Here is a 20,198-nt window from a genome sequence, read left to right as displayed (position 1 = left end):
TATGATATGTAATTAAAACACATCAAAAATTAGAAAAACACAAATATTAAAAAACACAGCTTTCTAGATGAAACCACTAAGCCTGTTGTACTGCCACTCCCTAAACAGGAAAGTCAGGAGTAAGACAGCTACAGGGTAAAGACGACCCATAGACTCAATTTTAAACAAGTTAAACTTGAGATGCTTATGGGATACCAAGTAGGCAGTAGAATATATGTAATAAAAGTATTACCGTCATCAAGAATCTCAAGGTCACTATGACCCGATGAGACACCATTAAAGGTGGTCACTCACCTCTTACTGTAATCTTAGAACCTGAGAGCTGAGAGAGGATGATAGCAGGTTCAAGACCAGCCTCGGCAACTTAGTGAAAGAGACTTTATTTCAAAAATAAAAAATGCTGGTGTAGCTAAGAGGTAGAATGCCCTGGGATATAATCCTTAGCATACAAAAATTAAATAAAAAGATAGTCATACATCCTTACTTAACCTCCAGCTACGTAAGTAGTCTGTCTCAACAATGCGTTCCTGATGCTCAAATCTCCATTCCCTTATCTAGCCCCAGTTGTTCTTGGTTCTGCCATGGGAAGTAAAATAGAATAAATGAAAATTTATTGTATTAAAAATGTATACTTTCAACTTCACAATGTATATTAACAAACATATCAAAATCAATCACTAGGCCAAACATGAGAAGAAAGGATGGGAGGGAATGGGGCAGTAATTGGGTAAGGGCCACTGGGGTCATATGTGCATGTATGTCTCCACCATCTTGTACTCTATTAAGATATTTGACTATAATACATCAATAAAAATTTTTTAATATAAAAATCTATGCTGGGCGTGGTGGTACGTGCTTGTAATTCCAGCATTCGCGGGGTAGAGACTGGAGGATTCACCGTTCACAGCCAGCCTCAGCTACTTAGCAAGGCCCTTTGCAACTCAGTGAGACCCTGTTTCAAAAAAATTTTTAAAAGCCGGGCATGGTGGCGCACGCTTGTAATCCCAGCGCTTTGGAGGCTGAGGCAGGAGGATCGCACAGGTTCGAAGCCAGCCTCAGCTACTGAGTGAGGCTCTCAGCAACTTAGTGAGACCCTGTTTCCAAAAAAATATAAAATAGGTCTGGGAGTATAGCCTGGAGGTAGAAAAGCCCCTAGGTTCCACCCTCAGCACCACAAAAAAGACTAAAAAATAAAAATTCAAATAATAAATATAAAAAATTAAAATAAAAATGTATGCTTCCAGTGAACTTTGTATTGTAGGATATAAAACTGACCTGCACACACATACATCCCTAATGGCGTATTAAGTTGACATCCAAGATAGTCAAAATCTCTTAGAATTAATAACCTACTATTTTCTAGTTGTACCTCCCCATAAAAACAAACACCAGCAAATGATTTCACATCTTAAAAAAAAGAGAATTCTCATTTTTTAAGATTTAAAGAAGTTTATTAAAAAGATAGAAATACAGAAAATAGTTACAGCCCCATGCCAAAATGGCATGGGTGGGGGAGGGTGGCCGGGGCTGACTTACCACTCCCCGAATTCTCATTTTTTTAATTAATTAATTAATTAATTAATGGTGGTAATGGGGTTCCTGGAAGCCCTTCTACCTCTGGGCTACACTCTCAGACATATTTTATACTTTTTAAAATTTGGAAACAGGGTCTCTTAAGCCAGCGCGATCGTCCTGTCTCTGCCTCCCAAGTGCAGGGATTATAAGCGGGCACCACCACGCCCAGCTCATGAGGCAAGATATTTTACTTGTTAAAAATGTTTCTAGAGCCAAGGTGAAGCCCACAAAGTACTCTGAACATGGGTGGCTCTGTCACTCTAAACTACATTATGATGTGATATTACAATGCACAAATAAAATATATGGAGATAAAATAATAAATCAAAAAGTGTTTCTAGAGCTATTCAAAAACAAAGCATAATAATTGGCAATTTGGAGTCACGGTTGTAAATTTAATATGACTTGAACATTTTCAAATTATTTTTCTTCCCATGACGATTTTAAGAGAATTATTTCCAAAAAATAAAATAAAATAAAATACGCCTTGATTATTGCCCTGTGACAATCTATAACATCTTTGGTCATTGTAGTATAGTGTTTTTAATAATTTTGTTAAGGTGCTATAAAAGAATAAAATTTGAGGATGCTGTGTATATTATATATCTTATTATCAAATACTTATTTCAAATTTTATTTGCTCAATAATTTATATTAGACTTTTTTGGGGGCAGTACTTGGAATGGAACCCAGGGGCATTCTACCTCCGAGCTACACCCCCAGCCCTATAATTTCTTATTTTTTATTTTGAAACAGGGTCTCACTGAGTTGTAAAGGGCCTCACTAAGTAGCTGAGGCTGGTTGTGAAGCACGATCCTCCTGTCTCAGCCCAAATGCTGGGATTACAAATGTGCACCACCATGCCTGGCTATATTGGAAAATTTTCCAGGAACTCTTTAACCTTTTAGAAATTCTGTAAGGCAATACTGCTTTTATACTCATTTTGCTGATAAGTATCTGAGACTCAAAGATACGAAATACACTTCTTATGGTCACATATCAAGTAGAAGGCAGAACTGGGATTTGAAGCCCAAACCTACATGAGGGTAGGTGTCTTTGGGACTCTTATTCCATTTCCTAACCTTGAAACTATAATTAAAAATTAAATCCCTTTTTAAACCACCCTCCTCTTCTTCTTCTTCTTCTTCTTCTTCTTCTTCTTCTTCTTCTTCTTCTTCTTCTTCTTCTTCTTCTTCTTCTTCTTTTTTTTTTTGTACTGGAGATTGAACCCAGGCCCATTCTACCTCCAAGCTACACCCCCAACCCTATTTTTTAAATTTTTATTTTGAAACAGGGTCTTGCTAGGTTTATGGGAAGCTCACTATTTGCTGAGGTTGTTCAAATATATATCTATATTTGGTACTGGGGATGGAACCCAGGGGCATTCTACCTCTGAGATACACCTCCGCCCCTATCCCTGAGAACTTTCTTGCTGGTATACTCCGATCTCCAGGAAGCCTAAAACATTACCTAGCACACAGCAAATTCCCAAGGAGAATCTGTGGAAGAAAATGAATGATGCAGAGAGGGAAATGAGGCTCTGAGAATCTGGATAACTTCCCCAGCTTTCCAAGGCTGCTTCTGATTCTGAAACCCACTCGCTCTTCCAGCTGTCAGAGACCTGGCCGGGGTGGGCGATATTCAAGTGCCCTCCCAGGCTTTGGACCCCACTACGGATGCAATTTAAATCAGCTAATCCATCAATCGGGCTCTCCCCCGGGAGCCCTGAACGCCAATGCATGAGCTGACTTGAGAAATCTATCGAGCCTCCATCCCCGTCCTTTACCCACGTGACAAGATGCTCAACCTGCAGCGATATTTCTACCGGGATTCCCACATCCAGCCATTTGCACTGCGAAGAATACTCGCTCCTTATTTATCACCGGCTGTGTGAACTGTTTTCCCAGCTTCACAGAAAGGTCTCCCTCCTCCCGGCTCCCTGAAGGCAGAGCCGGCCAAGCTCTCCAGGATGCGTCCCGACACAGCTCATTGGTCCACGGCGGAGGAGGGGGCGGGGCTTAGTCTCCGCGGCTCTTCAAAAGGGCTTCGCGGTATAGCCGGCCGTCCAATATCCAATCTGAAGCAATTTCTCCCTCCCAGCCTCCTTTACAGAGCCTCTGCTCTCCGGACTGCTGGCTCTTTCTTGTCTGGCTCAACTTGAGGCAGACCTCATACCCGGCCACGCTCAGGCCTTCGACTATAATGTCAGTGATGGAAAAACGTCAGAATGCTTCCTGGGTCCAGCTGCAGGGCCTGAGCGACCCACTGGGAAAGTTCCTGAACAGCACAGAGGACTATCTGGCCTACCTGTGCGGGCCGCGCCGCAGCGACCTGTTCCTCCCAGTGGCGGTGGTGTACTTGCTCATCTTTGCGGTGGGGGTCGTAGGCAATCTGCTGGTGTGCGTGGTGATTCTCCGGCACCAGACCATGAAGACGCCCACCAACTACTATCTTTTCAGCCTGGCCATCTCTGATCTCCTAGTTCTGCTGCTGGGGATGCCTCTGGAGGTCTACGAGATGTGGAGCAACTACCCCTTCCTGCTGGGGCGGGTGGGCTGCTATTTCAAGACTGCGCTCTTTGAAACCGTGTGCTTCGCCTCCATCCTCAGCGTCACCACGGTCAGTGCCGAGCGCTACGTGGCTATCCTCCATCCCTTCCGCGCCAAGATGAAAAGCACCCGGCGGCGAGCCCTCAGGATTCTGGGCCTCATCTGGGTCTGCTCCGTGGTCTTCTCTCTGCCCAACACCTGCATCCATGGCCTCAAACTCCAGTATTTCCCCAATGGGACCTCGATCCCGGGCTCTGCCATCTGCACGGTCATCAGGCCCATGTGGATGTACAACGTGATTATCCAGGCCACCTCCTTCCTCTTCTACATCCTCCCCATGACGCTCATCAGTGTCCTCTACTGCCTCATGGGGCTCCGGGTGAGTATCCTGGTGTGGTCCGGCTTCCCTTCCCTGTGTACTGCCTCAAAGTTCGGAGACACTTAGATTCGGAGTGGGGGGATGGGGGGAGTAGGATGAGTAGAGATGGAAAACAGGAAGTTAAAGGACTTGTCTCACATTGAGCAAATAGGCCACATCCACCTCCCACTTCCTTTCCAGCTCATCCTCCATCTCTCTTCTTTCTGTGTTTTTCTTATTCTCCTTTTTGGTTCTGTGAAGCAGCTGGCAACCTGTTGTGGGTGGCAATATGCATGCCTCACCTGTGGGAAAATCTGATTGCGATCCGAAGTAGAGCCTTGCTTCAAATGAGCACAGTGGGTGACCTGGGCTTAGGCGGACAGGCTTTCGGGGACTCTGCGGCACCCTGATGCCTCTTTCCTGGGACATCACTGATGGCTTGTGTTGAAGCTTTCCTCTGAACCAACTTGGTCTCATTATAACAGGAACTGTCCCGACCTATTTTATAGTCCAAAAGCCAGAGATAAATAAATTTAAAGTAAAGTAGGTCCTTGTGGTTGCTTTCAGTCTTTGGTTGACATAGTAAAATGAAGTGTGTGTGTGTGTGTGTGTGTGTGTGTGTGTGTGGTGTGTGTGTGTGTGTGTGTGTGGGGAGAGAGAGAGAGAGAGAGAGAGAGAGAGATGGATCAACTTTCTTTGGGGCAGGTGGCAAAAGAGGACTTGGGAGGTAAACAAAGCACATGAAATACAGTAAAAGAAAATAAGATTAAGAGTCATCTGAGACTAAGAAAAAATATCACTTAGTTTGCAATATATCTTATAATTAGAAGTTTCTTCCCTGTGCTCATGGTGCTAAACTGATTTATTTATTTATTTATTTTTCTGGGATTGACTAAATTATCTGGGAAAAAACTACTTTTGGGAAGGGTAGAAGTGAGTCTATATCATTCCTAGTATACCCTGTACCCAAATTCATAGAGATATAAGCCTGAGCTGTGACAGCTGTATACCCATTGAAGGAGGTGGCTTGGGTTGTAAACAGTTATGAGGCCATTTAAACCCCCAGATCCTCGCCTGACATAAAACATGCCTTCAGGGGAGCCACATAATTCCTCTAGAATTACTTTTTCCATTCATAAGATAAAAGGTCACACTGGATCCTATCTAAGCCTCTTTTTAGTTCTAATGATCTGTGATTATTTTTTAACAGGGTCGGGGATGATTGTGGTGGGTGGGGGTTTAGGAAGAACAAAAGTGAGTCATAAGAGAAAAAAACCAAGCACACACCACATACTTCAAGACAGCACTGATATTTATATCATGTGACAATCAACGTGCTCCCCTCTCAGCCCAGCTCTGAGAAAGGTGATCATCAAAGCTGAGTATCCCAGAGGCGGACGTTTTGGATCCCTATTGTCCCAAGGAAGAATAGCTTTTAAGTGTCACAGACATCTGAGCGCTGAGTATATCTAATCAGGCAGAGAGCTGTGCTGGGTTCCTTCTTGAGGGCTGACTCTGGACTCTCAGAGACATAAGTCACCCCAGACCTGCTCACAGCCATATCCTTAGGCTGCCCCATGCCTCTCACTAAGAGGAAGAGACTTCTACACACTTCTAAATGTCATATGCCCTATGATAAACCCCCACCTTGATCTTATTCGTATGTTGTCCAACACCACATAATCATTTGTCTTTGATCAGCCTGTGAAGCCTATTTAAATTGAGCAGGAAACACCAGCGGGGCCTGTCCCCCCCGCTTCATTTTGTCTCGTTGTCATAAATGCACAACGACTTTGTACGTCGAAGCTGACAGCTCAGACAACAGGTTAGAAACCACCCAGATCCGCTTGTGTGGATGGTGAAATTGATGACTTCCAGGTTTCAGACGAGATGAGGAGTTACCCCCACCCCTCTGGCTTTGGCTTCTCCACCTTTAAAACAAAAGACTTGAGCCAGGTGTGGAAGCACATGCCTGTAAACACAGTACTTGGGAAGCTGAGCCAGGAGAATCCTGGGCTAGAGACCAACCTCAACGATTCAGAAACATAGTGAGCCTCTCAGCAACCCAGCGAGACCCTGTTTCAAAGCAAAACATTAAAAGGTTTGGGGATATATTTAAGAGGTAGAAGGTCCCTGAGTTCAGTCTCCAGTAACACACACACACACACACACACACACACACACACACACACACACCCCACAAAAGGAAGACTTGGAAACATTGCTTTAAAGGTTTTTTTTAAGATTTAAAGAAACCCAAGAACTCCTAATGATATTTAAGTTATTGACCAGCGTAGAGGTCTGAGGGAGGCTGGGTCCCACTGCCTTCCGTGGGTAGCAAGCCCAATGGTGATGAAATCACAGGACTAGGGTAGACACAGAGGGACCCCATCGGTATGACCAGGCACGATATGGGGTCCAAGTGCATCATTCCAGGTGTGATCCTCCACAGAGCTACTCGTCAGTGTGAAAATACCATGGAGAGAGAAGCCAGCAATCCCAGGAGGAGGGGAGGCAGGGAAAGGCTGGCCTAGTCCTGGTGTTTTCTGCATGGAACTTTCATGCTTGAGTTGATGAGAGCACGTGCATGGATTACAGCAGAAGTCATCTGTAGCAAGCACAGGGTTACCCTGGTACTTACATGCATACATCCATACACATGTACATACATACATACACACATATACATATCTGAGTAATAAGCAGTATTAATATTATAGAGGCATTTACACGAAATCTATTAATCTTTATATTCTAAAACCAAGTCTGGTAAAATGGTTTAAATCGCCACAAACAGCTGGCCAGGATAATATATTAACCTGAGTGATAACTGAACCGATGACCCCCCCTTCATTTGACATCACGTAGCTGGAGGCCATGGAGACTCCTGACCTTCCCCTAGAATGACCACAATTTTCTATTCCTCTTCCTGCTACCTTTGTTTTGAAAGAAAAATCGGGGAGGGTAGAAATAATTCGTCGTCGAAAATCTATTTGGCTAAACATCTGAAAGGAAACAAAATTACTCAATAATAAAGAAGCATTTAATGTTGGCTAGAAAAATTGTTTTGATTCTCTTCTGTTCTGCCAGTCACCTCAAATTCTGCTAGAATCATGTATGACATGCATAAAAATTTAGCTTCTCCCTCCTCCTGCGAGCCGGTTACGCCATTACAACCATAGGAGGATGTGAAGCCAATAACAGTTAATCGACACAGGATTGTCTTTGAGTGCAGAGCGTGCTTACATGAGAACCCTGTTCATAAAAGAGCCGCGCGACTTGTTCACCTCATGTTTAATTTAAGGCAATTATCTCTTGGGGCGCAGATATTGCCACTAAGAGCTGTTAAATCTAACTGAAAAGCGACCAACACATCTCCATTTTCTTGCATCATTCTTAGTTCTAGAGTGAAATCAAATGAGAGAATAACTGTGTCTCCTAATAAGCATGATATTTAAAGAGAGGGCATCATTAAAGCCTCTAGTAGTTTTAATTGGAGAATCATCACTCTACCCTCGAGCGAGGTTTTCTCTTGAGCACATCTGGCTGCTTCTTTGTACCGGGCAAAGGCTGCTGCTTTCAGGTGAGCCGCAGCAGGAGACAGAATTTCTAGGAGGAATCAAGTGATCCACATGAGAGGGTCCGCCGATGTCCGTAATAGCTCTATTTCAAACAGCCTCAGTTTTTAATGTCCTTCAAGTGGACTTGGGACAATAATAGCAATATGCCACTTGCTGAATACCACCTGCCAGGCACCGAGGTAAGCATCTACTGGAATTGTTGGGTATCACTAGCATCTTCTCTCCTTCTATTTCTTCCCATCTATCCCTAAATGAGTGCATAATTCTGCCATTTCTTCTCAAGTTCTAGGTGACTGGAAAGGGTCAGATCTCACGGGACTTTTAATCCTCCACTTTAGGAAATCACAGAAATATAAGAAAGCACCGATATAGTCATGAGACCTGTGGCTAGGCTTATTAATCATCTAAGTAGATACTCAGAGTCCACCGGATCCTGAGACCCACCTGACCTCAAGAAATGTGTGTGTGTGTGTGTGTGTGTGTGTCCGTGCGTGTGTGTTAGAAAGACAAAAATAAAAGTTGTTGAACTTCAGAGGAATTTTTTTTTGGCAGTACTGGGAATTGAACCCAAAGGCATTCTACCTCTGAGCTACACCCCCAGCTTTATTTTTTATTCTTTATTTTAAAACAGTGTTTCACTAAGTTGTACAGGGCCTCACTAAGTAACTGAGCCTGGCCGTGAACCTGCAAACCTCCTGTCTCAGCCTCCCAAGTGCTGGGATTCCAAGTGTGCACCACCACACCCTGCTCAAAGACAAAATTTAATGAGCCACTGTACCAAGCCACTATAGCTTTAAGTACTTCTTATAAAGTATTACCATCCAGTGCAGGAAACTTACTGTTACTACTTTTTAGAGCAGTTTGTTCCATGGTTGCTCAAAACCACACTGATTTCTTATTTACCTTGAATTTGAATCTATCTCCTTATAATTCAGACTGACCCTACTCTGGCCATGAGACTGTGTGACATAATTTGAATTTTTCTTCTACCCTGGGGCCTTTGATAATCAATTGAGAGTTTTGATATTGCCAAATGAGAAAACCCCAACACAACCAGGAAAAAAAAAAAGGGAAGGCATAGATCTGAATAATACTAAGAAAATTAACCCAGCAAAACATACACATCATCAACCACCCGGCTTGATTCTGCTCTGCTCGCTTTCTGTGGCATTTCTTCACCTTAAACTCTACACAGCAGCCCCTTGGTGGCACCAAGCATTTTTCCCATGATGAAAATAAAGTAGCTGTTGTCATGCCAGACATCACATGCAGACACCAAAGGCTCCCGCTGGCAGTCCCAATAAAAAAGAAATGAAATTGCCATTCTATTCCTAAACATCTGAAATCTCATTGGCCTCAATTATCCAGTCACCGTGACTGAAGGATAGGACAGTCTGACTGGCCAAGTTATTTAAGGACAATACCTGGAGCTAGAGTTAGGCTCATTCTCTACCAAATGAAAGACTAATGATAGAGTAGGAGAAAACTGCCTAAAAAAAAAAAAAGCTAATGTACTATTAGCAAAAGAAGAAAATAGATGCAAGGACACCAACATACAAATATATACCATATGCCAGATGCTTGACGGTAGTTTATCTTGAATCTTGAAGGGTTTCTCTCTCTCTTACTGAATATTCCTACAAACTAAAAAGAAAAATCGTTTCACGACCACATGAATGTTAAAGGTCTTCAGTACCAGGTGAACTGGGAGGAAATAAATGAAAACGGGCTAGAGCTGCCACTCGAGTCTTCCAGTAGGAGGCAGGACTTGAACCGAGCAATAAAGGCTGCAGGTGCAGCTAGTGTCGATGCCTGAAATGTCCAGAGGTGACAACGAGGGTCACCGCACACCCCAGCGAGGATGAATGGATTTTAACACCTAAGCCAACAGAAAGACACGCATTCTTAAATTCTGAAATTAGTCAAATAGTATTTTCCAAATTGTACACGTTAAGATGATACAAGAAAATTCACTGAGAAGAGTTTGGGGAAGGTGTTACTTAGTCAAAGAAACACAATCCCACTTTTGGCAGAAATGAACATGGGAGACAGGGGTGTGGACCATGGGGCGGGCTCACACACACACACACACACACACACACACACACACACACACTCCCACCCTGCCTCAGCGTCCTGAGTCTCTGGGATTACTAGTGTGTGCAACTGTATTCAGCAAATGTTTTTCCCTTTCTTACTATGTCTTCCCATTTCTATTTCAGCTGAAGAAAGATGAGATGCTTAAAGCAGATGAAATGGCTGCAAACATCCACAGACCATCCAGGAAAGCCGTCACCAAGATGCTGTGTAAAAACCCCCCGTTTTGTGTTTTGTTTTCTTTCGTTTGTAAGAGTGAAGGAGTCCTCTTTAGTACCGAAAATTTGCTGCTGGGGTCAGGCATAAAATTGCCCTGGAACACAGTACCACAGCCCGTCTTCCTTGGCTCACATAAAACATGTCTGTTTTGTCTCCTTTTGGTTTTGAGCCCCCCAAATAACATTAAGTTGCATTCACCGTAATGTGCTCCAGGAGGTCGGTGGCACATTCCCTCCACTCTTAAACATTTGAGAAGCCTTAGAGTATTGCTTCTCCATTGGTAAACCAGCAGGTAGTTTTTTTTTTTAACTTATTTAGGTTATTGGTTTCAATAAACATATGATAAAAACTCCAGACTCTCTACCCAAAAAGTGTTCTACTGAACATACACAAAATTTTTTTTATTCCATTTCAGGGGATCATAAACCCTCTGATGCCCACACATGGATTCTTTGGGATCTTTATTTCATTTTATTTATTTAATCTTAAATTTAATTTTGTGTGTGTGTGTGTGTGTGTGTGTGTGTGTGTGTGTGTGTGTGTTAATGGGGATTGAACTCAGTGGCAGTCTATCTCTGAGATGCACCCTCAGCCCTTTTAGCCTTCTGTTTTTGACACAGGGTCTGGCTAGGTTACTGAGATTGGCCTCAGACTTGTGATCCTCCTGTGTCAGCCTCCTAAGAACTGAGATTACAGGCATGTCCCACCATGCCCAGGTCCTTAGGATCTGTTAATTCTAGATTAAGAACATTTGGCCGGAAGTACCTCTAGGTAGTTATTCTACCTGGGATATTCTGTAACTTTATATCTAAAGTATTTTACATAGACAAACTGTTAACAAATATCTCTACATATAGATATATATGATTTATACTTCCCCCCAAAGGATCTTATAAAATATATGATCTAGTACTGATTAATGTGAATTACTGAGAAGGGGGAGGAGATTGGTCACACGCTTTCCAAGTCAAAACCCAAGGTTGAAAGAAATGAATTCTCGAGGCAAATTAATATGCACAAGGAGCACTCACGGCAGCTGTGAGGCTCTGGGAACTAAAAACTGTGACATTACCAACGCTGGTTGGTCTCGTCCTCTAAGAATCATCTTTTGGGAATGCTTAACCCCTGTTTGCACTTAATTTTTACTGTTAAGAAACTTAGTCTTTATCATCTCTCCCCTTTTCTCTTTGAGCATAATCCACTCACCGAAAGATCTGAGGCCCACTCACATTAAAGTCACATTAATGAAATATAAAACATTCGCCTTGGGAAGGGGGCTCAGTTTTAGTAGGGATTAAAGACTTAGCTAAAGAGAATTATAGACAGAAGTGAGCAGATTAAGGACTTTTTCTCAATGATAGCCTCAGAAGAATCTCCCAGTTATCCTTGAAACTAACCCATACAGCCAGACAACTTACTCTGAAAATGTTTAATGCCAACAGGATATACATGTCCTATTTACTATAAAAACTTCAACTGTGTACACAAATGCAGAGAACTGTAAATGAATGCCAAGTACCCATCACCCAGCTTCAAAACTTCAGCTCAGAGCTCACCCTGTTTCATTTATTCCCATATCTCTCCTCTGATCCTTACAAGAATTTTTATTTTATTTATTTATGTATTATTTTTGTGGTACTGGGGTTCCTGGAAGCCCTTCTACCTCCAGGATACACTCCCAGCCCTATTTTATATTTTTTTTATTTGGAAACAGGGTCTCTAAAGCCAGCGAGGCTGGCTACAAACCAGCGCGATCCTCCTGTCTCCGCCTTCCAAGCGCGGGGATTACAAGAGTGCGCCACCACGCCCGGCCTACAAGATATTTTTAGAGGCAAATTCCAAATATCATATCACAGCACAGGAAAGTATTCTACAGCTTCATAAAATTAAAAAATACATATTTAGCTTTTTGGAGCTTACATGCCCCAAATAAAATCTACAGAAGCACCAATCTCTATCTTGGGAGATGTAAACTGGAAGGAATTCTGTGCTCTAGCAATGTATAATATAATAGATATCTCCCCTTTCAATCAAAAGATACTTGTAAAGTGATATTATGCTTCTGGTCATTAGATCTTCTCTTCTCTCCCACCCATCACAGAATTTTAAATGAACAAATTCAGATAAACTCATAATTATTTATAAAGTAACAAGATGAATTCATACATACATTTAACAGTTGGCTATTAAGCTATGAGTTTAAAGTGAACCAGCTGTTTGAACCCAAGCATTTATTCACATCAGTAGTGTAGGATGGCTCCAATGATCTCCTTACAACCTACTTTATTTTCCACAATAAAGTACTTTCGGAATTTTGAAATAAATTCAGAACTAGTTTAAAGTTCTAAAGGAAACTGACGTTACATAAGAGACTGTGTTCGATCGTGTAAAAAACTGATCCTAGATCTTACACAATTCATTCTTAGGTCTGGGTTTCTGTATTGAGGCTGCTTGGGGTCTAGTTTATCCAGAGCTTGACTGAGGTAGAGGGAGAAGCCGCTGGAAGGACTGGGTGAGTCGGTGTGGGCGTCGTGCTCCTCTTGCCTCACACCATTTGTTTCCCTCTCCTGTTTATAATCCTCTCCCAGTCGTCTTGGTCTTAGTGTTTGCTATCTGTTGGACTCCATTCCACATCGACCGGCTCTTCTTCAGCTTCGTGGAGGAGTGGACGGAGTCCCTGGCTGCTGTGTTCAACCTCATCCATGTGGTGTCAGGTAAAAGCTCAGCTGGTGCGGTAGCTTAACAAGTGCCAGGGGAATTGCAGCTTGCTTGGCGTGCTCAAATGCCCCACATAGTAAAATCTCGTGGGGATCTGCCCTGCTGGCATTAACACATTCATTGGATCTTCATTGCATTCAAAGACTGATTAGCACAGTGCACCAAGGTGCACACCTATAATCCCAGCTTCTCAGGAGGCTAAGACAGGAAGACCGCAAGTTTAAAGCCATCTTGGGAAATTTAGCAAGACCCTGTTTCAGAGCGAAAAAAGAAAAAAGAGCTAAGGGTATAGCTCAGTGGTAGAGAATACACATGTTCAATTCCCAGGACAGCACGATATATATATATATATATATATATATATATATATATATATATATATGTATATATATGTGTGTGTGTGTGTGTTTATATGTTTATATATACAAATATACGCATATATGTTTATATATACATACAGATATGTATATATATAGTATATAATATATATAAACATATATATGTGTGTGTGTGTGTGTGTATAGTATGTTACTATCCCAAAAGATATAGGAGCCTATTTTTGAGACTACTTTTTTTGTAAAATTCAGCCCCAGGTGTGATGATTACAGCCCTCCCCCCCAAAAAAATGTAGTCCTCTGTGCACCACTGTGCCCAGCTAGAACAGGTATTATTGGCACATTTGTAATCCCAGCATTTGGGAGGCAGAGACAGGAGGATTGGAGGTCAAGGACATCCTCAGCTACTTAGTAAGGTCCTTTGCAATTTAATGAGTCCCTGTTTCAAAGTAAAGAATAAAAAATAGGGCTGGTGGTGTAGCTCAGAGGTAGAATGCCTCTGGGTTCCATCTCCAGTGCCACAAAAACTAGAATAATAATACCTATGAGCTGATAGTAAGAAACAATGAAACAGAGAATATAATAGGGCTTTTTATTTTTTTCACTGGGAATTGAACCCAGGGGCATTCTATCCCCAAGATACACCCCCAGCCCTATTTAATTTTGATTCGGAAACAGGGTCTCCCCAAGTTGTTTGAAGTCTTGATAAATTGCTGAGGCTGGTCTTGAACCTGCAATCCTTCTGTCTCAGCCTCCCAGAGACTGGGACTACAGATGGACGCCACCATACCTGGCCATTATAGAACTATTAAGTTACAGAGTGCCACATGCTTTTATATAATCATCACAAGTTATTAAATGAATGTTGTCATAGCCATTTTATAGTCAAAGAAACAGTTTCACCAAAAGAAAGGACCTGCCCAAAGACACGCCGCTGCTTACGAGTAAACACAGGGCTCACACCCCATCAGCAAATTCCAAGCCCAGGGTTCTTCCCACTAAAACAGAGCAGAGTATATCTGCCTTCCTCACACTACTTCTTCCCTCTCCTCTGTGATAGTCACTGGCTGATTCTATGAGCTTTTAGGATGATCGAAGACATAACCAGAAAAAAAGAGCCATTTTTTATTTTAGTTAAACCCCACCTGCACACCTAGCAAAACAATCCCACACATCTGTATATTACACTATATTCTTTACTTTCCATCGCCCCCTTCTGGGATTCAGCAGGCTTCTGGTACAGTTTATACCTGAGCATTATTGGCACTTTTGGGTCCTATCATTTACCATTTTAGAGCCAAACCTCAAAAATCTGTAAAGGTCTTAGCATATACGTGTGGTTAATATGAGAAAATGTGTGTCCAAGCAAAGAAGAGCACGCCACAGGTCTACCTAAGACCGGATTATGAACTAGTCAAGACAACCACTTTTAGGTTTCCAAATTATGGCTTCGGTAATGACATTATCCTATTCAGAGCCCATCTCTTACTCCCCCACACTGCAAACCAGATGAAGTCTAGGCCAGAATTTTTATGCCCCATTTTACAAGGAGGAAGATACTGAAGTCCAAGCGTTGGTCTACAGTGATGGAGGAAGGCAAGGCCATGATCAGAAATTTGGTCCTCTGATTCTCATCCTTTATAACCCTTAGTACTAAGGACGAGGGTACCACAAACAGGCAAATTACAATGTGCAAAGCATCAGTGAAGAAAATAAATGGCAAAATACAATTAGTCAGTCAGGTGAAAGATCCATCAAGGGAAAAGATTGAGTAGGGAAATTTTCTTTGAAGAGCTTTTTTAGCATTATAGAGAATCTCAGCAGGGAATGAGGCTTCAGTGATTTACCATTCCTCTATAACTTGTGGTTTCAAATTATAGATTTAAGTAAAATTCCAATGAGAAAAAAAATATCTCTTGCCTCTGATACTTAAGCATCTCTCGTTAATGCTAGGGGAATGCTTTTTTAATTAAACACAGAGGGACAAAAGAAAGTTACTAAATGTCTCAAAGACGCCCCGTGCCAGCCTAAATTTTTTCCAAGACTCTTTAGTCTCTCTATGTTTGATGTCTAAGTGCACAGGTGATAGATCTGTTCGGAGTATTTTGTAATTTTAATTGAAGTCTCATATGCATCATCACTTCCAGAAGAGACAGTCACGGTGATTACAGGCCTTTGTTAAAAAGTAATACCTCGCCCCATCATACCTCTCACTCGAGTCCTCCTTGGCATGACACTTTTAACCCCCTGTATTTCAGGTGTCTTCTTCTACCTCAGCTCGGCTGTCAACCCCATTATCTACAACCTGCTGTCTCACCGCTTCCGAGCAGCCTTCCGGAATGTCATCTTCCCTTCCTGCAAATTGTGGCACGCCCAGGATCACCCTCAGGAACCCCCTGTCCAGAGGAACATTCAGCTCGTGGAGATGAAGGAACAGGCAAATCCCCAGGTCCCTCAGCCAGCAGTGGGTGCCTCCCCCCGCTCCATGGCCATAGGAACCGAGCAGGCACCCTGAAAGGAGTGATCAGAGGGACCCCTGTGCGAGGACTCAGTCTTGGGCGTGTGTCCCTTTCTGCCTCAGCGCTCCGAGGAGGGACATTCCATAATCCATGCCTCCCAGTGTGATGGTAGGGAGGTCAAATGGCTCTTACAACTCATGTGTCTATTCCTAGTTCTTGTTGTTGTTGTTGTTGTTGTTTTAAATAGAAAAAAACTCAGCCGGGCGTGGTGGCGCACGCTTGTAATCCCGTGCTTGGGAGGCGGAGACAGGAGGATCACGCAGGTTCGAAGCCAGCTGTGCTGGCTATGAGACCCTGTTTCCAAATAAAAAAAATATATAAAATAGGTCTGGGAGTGTAGCCCGGAGATTAGAAGGTCTTCCAGGAAACCCAGTACCACCAAAAATAAATAAATGAGTGAATAAATAAATATATAGAAAAACTCAGATCTGAGTCTAAGATGCAGAACTTTCTGATTTTTAATTATCCTTTGCTCATCCTCAACACCCTGGGTCACTTCTCTAGTTCATGAAGACAGCATGATGTGCCAGTAGAGTATGGCAGTACTGTACTGTGAAGAGTTCCCACTATAAGAAATAGTTTGTTCTGAGTCATTTATGCTCTGACTCAGGCTGTCACTCTTATAACTGATGGCCACCAGGAGCCCAGAAGAAAAAAAATGTAGGTGTAGTTCCATGCTTTGTGATTTGAGAGGCCCACGTCAATATCCCTCCACAAGGATCAGTTTACCTTATTGCCTCACCGATGCTACTTATGACACGATTCCTTGGCATCCTGAGGCCTTTCACGTCAAGAGTGCCCTAGACGGCAGGTAAGTGCTCCAGAAAACTGTTACCCACCGCTCACCCGGTCTGCAAGTCATCCGCAGTCATTCCTCCTCAGGAATGAGGTCAGATCCAAGTTCAGCTTAGAGAAGAGTGGGATGGGAAGAGAGAGGAAGCTGCGGTGGCCGGTGGGAAGAGAGATAAACTACAACAAACAAAAACTTGGCCATTTTCATAATTTGGCCCAAACTTGGATTTGTAATGCCTTATTTCATACAGGGTTTGAAATAACAGAGGCAGAGTTCACTGCATTAGAATAAAGACAAATTAAATAGCAATTACTGGTCACAAACCTGGGGCTTTTCCATACTCAGTCCTTTGTCACCTGTACAGACCTCTGCACACAAATAAAATGGGCCAACTCTGCTTCCGGACTCATTTTCCATTCTACTACCACGAGTAATATGTATTCCTTTTGAACTAGGTTACGTGTTTCTCTTATGAAGACACCACCCACAGACTCCCCCACTTGCACATATTTGTACATAGAATGCCTTCTGTGTCCCCAGCTTCCATCTGTTTGTATCTTACCCATCCTTCAATGTTCATCTCAGCATGGTACCTCCTCCATCAAGGAGCCATGCTCGATTTATTCAAATATATAGGATATCTGACTTCTCTGTCAATTTGTCTCTCTTAAGATTTTTTCCACTCTGCTTTGTATTTCAGTAGTTTATATTCTTGTTTGCCAGCATGTAAACTTGTCAAAATCATGAAGAATAGTGTGCTCATGTTTTGTTGTTGTTGTTGTTGCTGGAACCCTGGCAATATATCTATCATAATGCTAGATGTTCCATAGACACATGGTAAAGTGAGTTGGCTTCACATTCTAATGTACTGAGCCACATAACAGTTCCAAACAGAACCATGTTAAGAAACAAAAGGCTAAATTGTACTTCTGTCAGGGATACAATTGATCATTTACTCAGTTGTGGTTATAATGACATGTTTGTCTTATCTTCAGTATTGAAGTGGAGTTGCTAATGCTAAAATGTGTAAGTTCTGACATTTAGTCTCTTAACTTTTCTCAAGTGAATAAAAAACCCATTGATGAAGGGGAATATTGGTATCTGGTTTCATTTATTACCTTAATAATCATATTCAAAGTGATTAAATATTGAAGATAATTCTTCATTATATACAACTCTACCTTAACAAAACAGCGATGGTTTTATATTGGTGAACATAATTCTCTGGTCATTTGAAGATTTTGTTGAAAAGACACAGCAAAGTCAAATCTCTAAAATGGAGGACAAGTAAGTTTCTTTGTCCCTTTTATAGTAGAAACAATCTAAAGGAGAATCCAGAAGGCAGGGCCATTGTCCTTCACATCAACTCTCAATTACCAGGACTGAAAGTACTACAGTTGTCCATGGAGAGATAGAAAAAAAATCACGCTCAACTAAAGCTAGCGATGTGGTTGCCTTACTACGACTTTGAGGTACCCTGTTGTTTATCTTTGCTTAGGTTTTTCTCTTAAAAATTTTAAAACAGAAAATTACCATTTACTCTATTAATTCTCTCATTCAACAAACTTCACTTAACGATCATCAGGTAACAACTATCGCACCAGGTTATGAGTTTGCTGGCCTTGAAAGTGTACATCCAGCCGGCGGGGATTGTGATGGAAGCTTTCACTTGTAATCCCAGTACTCGGGAGGCTGAAACAGGAGGATCACGGGTTTCTGGGCAGCCTCAGCTACTTAGTGAGGATGTCTGCAATTTAGTTAGACTTTGTTTCAAATTAAGGAATAAAAAATAGGACTAGGGGTGTAGCTTGGAGGCAAAATGCCCCTGGGTTCCATCCCCAATACTACAAAAAAAAAAGGGAACGTCCAAAAGAAGTCATTGCTTTTGAAAACCAACTTTGAATCTCACCATATTATATAATCATAATGCACCAATAAAAACACAAACTAGAATTTCTTATCGGTGCATTATATTTTCACATGTTATGTAGATCCTGTTGACATAGCATACATCCATACAGTATTTGGTGCCCCCCCCACCTCCCCATTTCCCTCCTTCCCAATACTAAGTGTCCAGGTTAACAATGTTTTAATCACCTATATAGAATTTTATTTAAAAATTTTAAAGTAAATCATCACTAATTGGATATAAATATAATTATGATGTGAGCTACAAAATAAAAGTACTAGTACTAAGGGACCACATAAAAAGTGAGTCTAACCTAATTAGGAGGCAAAGAGGTTTAATTACTCCTACTCAGAACCTAATTTGATCTATTCAGGAGACAGTAACATTTAAAAGAAAAAAAGGTCCATATACACACATACACTTACATACTTTTAGGAAGTAGGAATTTCAGAACGAAAATTGAAATGTCACAAATTCTTAGAGTTATGCAATATTTCACACACTATCAGAACGAAGTAAAGAAACTGAATTGTTTAGTGCAGTTAATGGTTGACCTCATGCTCCTTTCATAAATTCCTTGTGGTATCCCAATTTTAAACTAACAATAGAAGCCAGGTAGCAAACATGAGTAAGAAAACACTGGCACCCTCACGCCTGTGCAATGCAGCAGTCACTTTTGAGCTCTCTGGCTATTCACAATTAAGTGGACTAAAGCAGTAGCATTCAGGATGCTGCTTGCCAAATGGTTTTCTCCAACATGAAGAAACAGCAGAGAATCTTAGTCTGAGACCAATAAATAAATACCAGGAAGTCCAAGAATTCCCTGAAATTATATTCAAAATTCTTACTGTGCACTTTTTTCTCCTCTTGGAGAAAAATCGTAGAGTTCCTAAAAGGTCTGTGACCCAAATGACTATAATCACTGTGGTAAAGTGCTCTTAGTACTATCTAAAGATGCTCTCTGGGTAGATGAGTATTAATTGAGTGAAGGCATTACAGAATAAGTAGACAGCATTATGATTCCAACATGCAAATTCAAGTATGTTTAAATATCAGCTGTTCAGTGATGTGCTAATGACTGGTCCACACTGGCTTGCAAAAACATATTATTAAAATATTGAGGGATTTTGCATGCCTCTTGTCAAATGAGCGATAGCTGGGAATCGGTCGCAGTGGAAATATTTAGATCACAGAAATTAAAAATTTCTGAATCAGGGTTTTATCCCCCCCAGAGAGTTAGCTTATCAGTACACCACTAGCAATTAATGAGCTGGCACTCTGCCATCTTGCTGAAATGTTTGTGATTTGTTTTTAGAATAAATGCTCAGTTACACTGCAATAATTATGAACCACTTAAAGTTGTGGTTAGCTCATCAAGAAAAAAAATCAATGGACCGGATTTTTTTTTTTACCCAGAATCACCAGATAAACTAGCCTAAAGCAAGCTAATTATGTCATGAAAGTCTCATCAGCTTTTCATAACTAACCTAGAGTGGAAGCATCATTCTTAGATACTGTCCATTAATATTAGTGCAGAAAATAACA

The 20,198-nt window shown here is 41.7% G+C and overlaps 1 protein-coding gene across 1 annotated transcript; it reads left to right on the top strand.

Annotated features, from left to right (window-relative positions):
- Positions 1 to 3,777: 3,777 nt before the first annotated feature.
- NMUR2 (neuromedin U receptor 2) lies at positions 3,778 to 15,947 on the top strand (the record flags this gene model as incomplete). The annotated part of the gene is made up of 4 exons (XM_080698618.1): positions 3,778 to 4,503; positions 10,286 to 10,370; positions 12,968 to 13,093; positions 15,691 to 15,947. 4 exons carry the CDS (start codon positions 3,778 to 3,780, stop codon positions 15,945 to 15,947), a joined length of 1,194 nt encoding a protein of 397 aa, XP_080554744.1.
- Positions 15,948 to 20,198: the final 4,251 nt, after the last annotated feature.

Source organism: Muscardinus avellanarius (assembly GCF_963383645.1).
Source record: "Muscardinus avellanarius genome assembly, chromosome: 7".
Classification (NCBI taxonomy): Eukaryota; Metazoa; Chordata; class Mammalia; order Rodentia; family Gliridae; genus Muscardinus; species Muscardinus avellanarius.
Note: the sequence above shows the minus strand (reverse complement) of the source record. Positions and strands in the feature narration are given on the sequence as shown.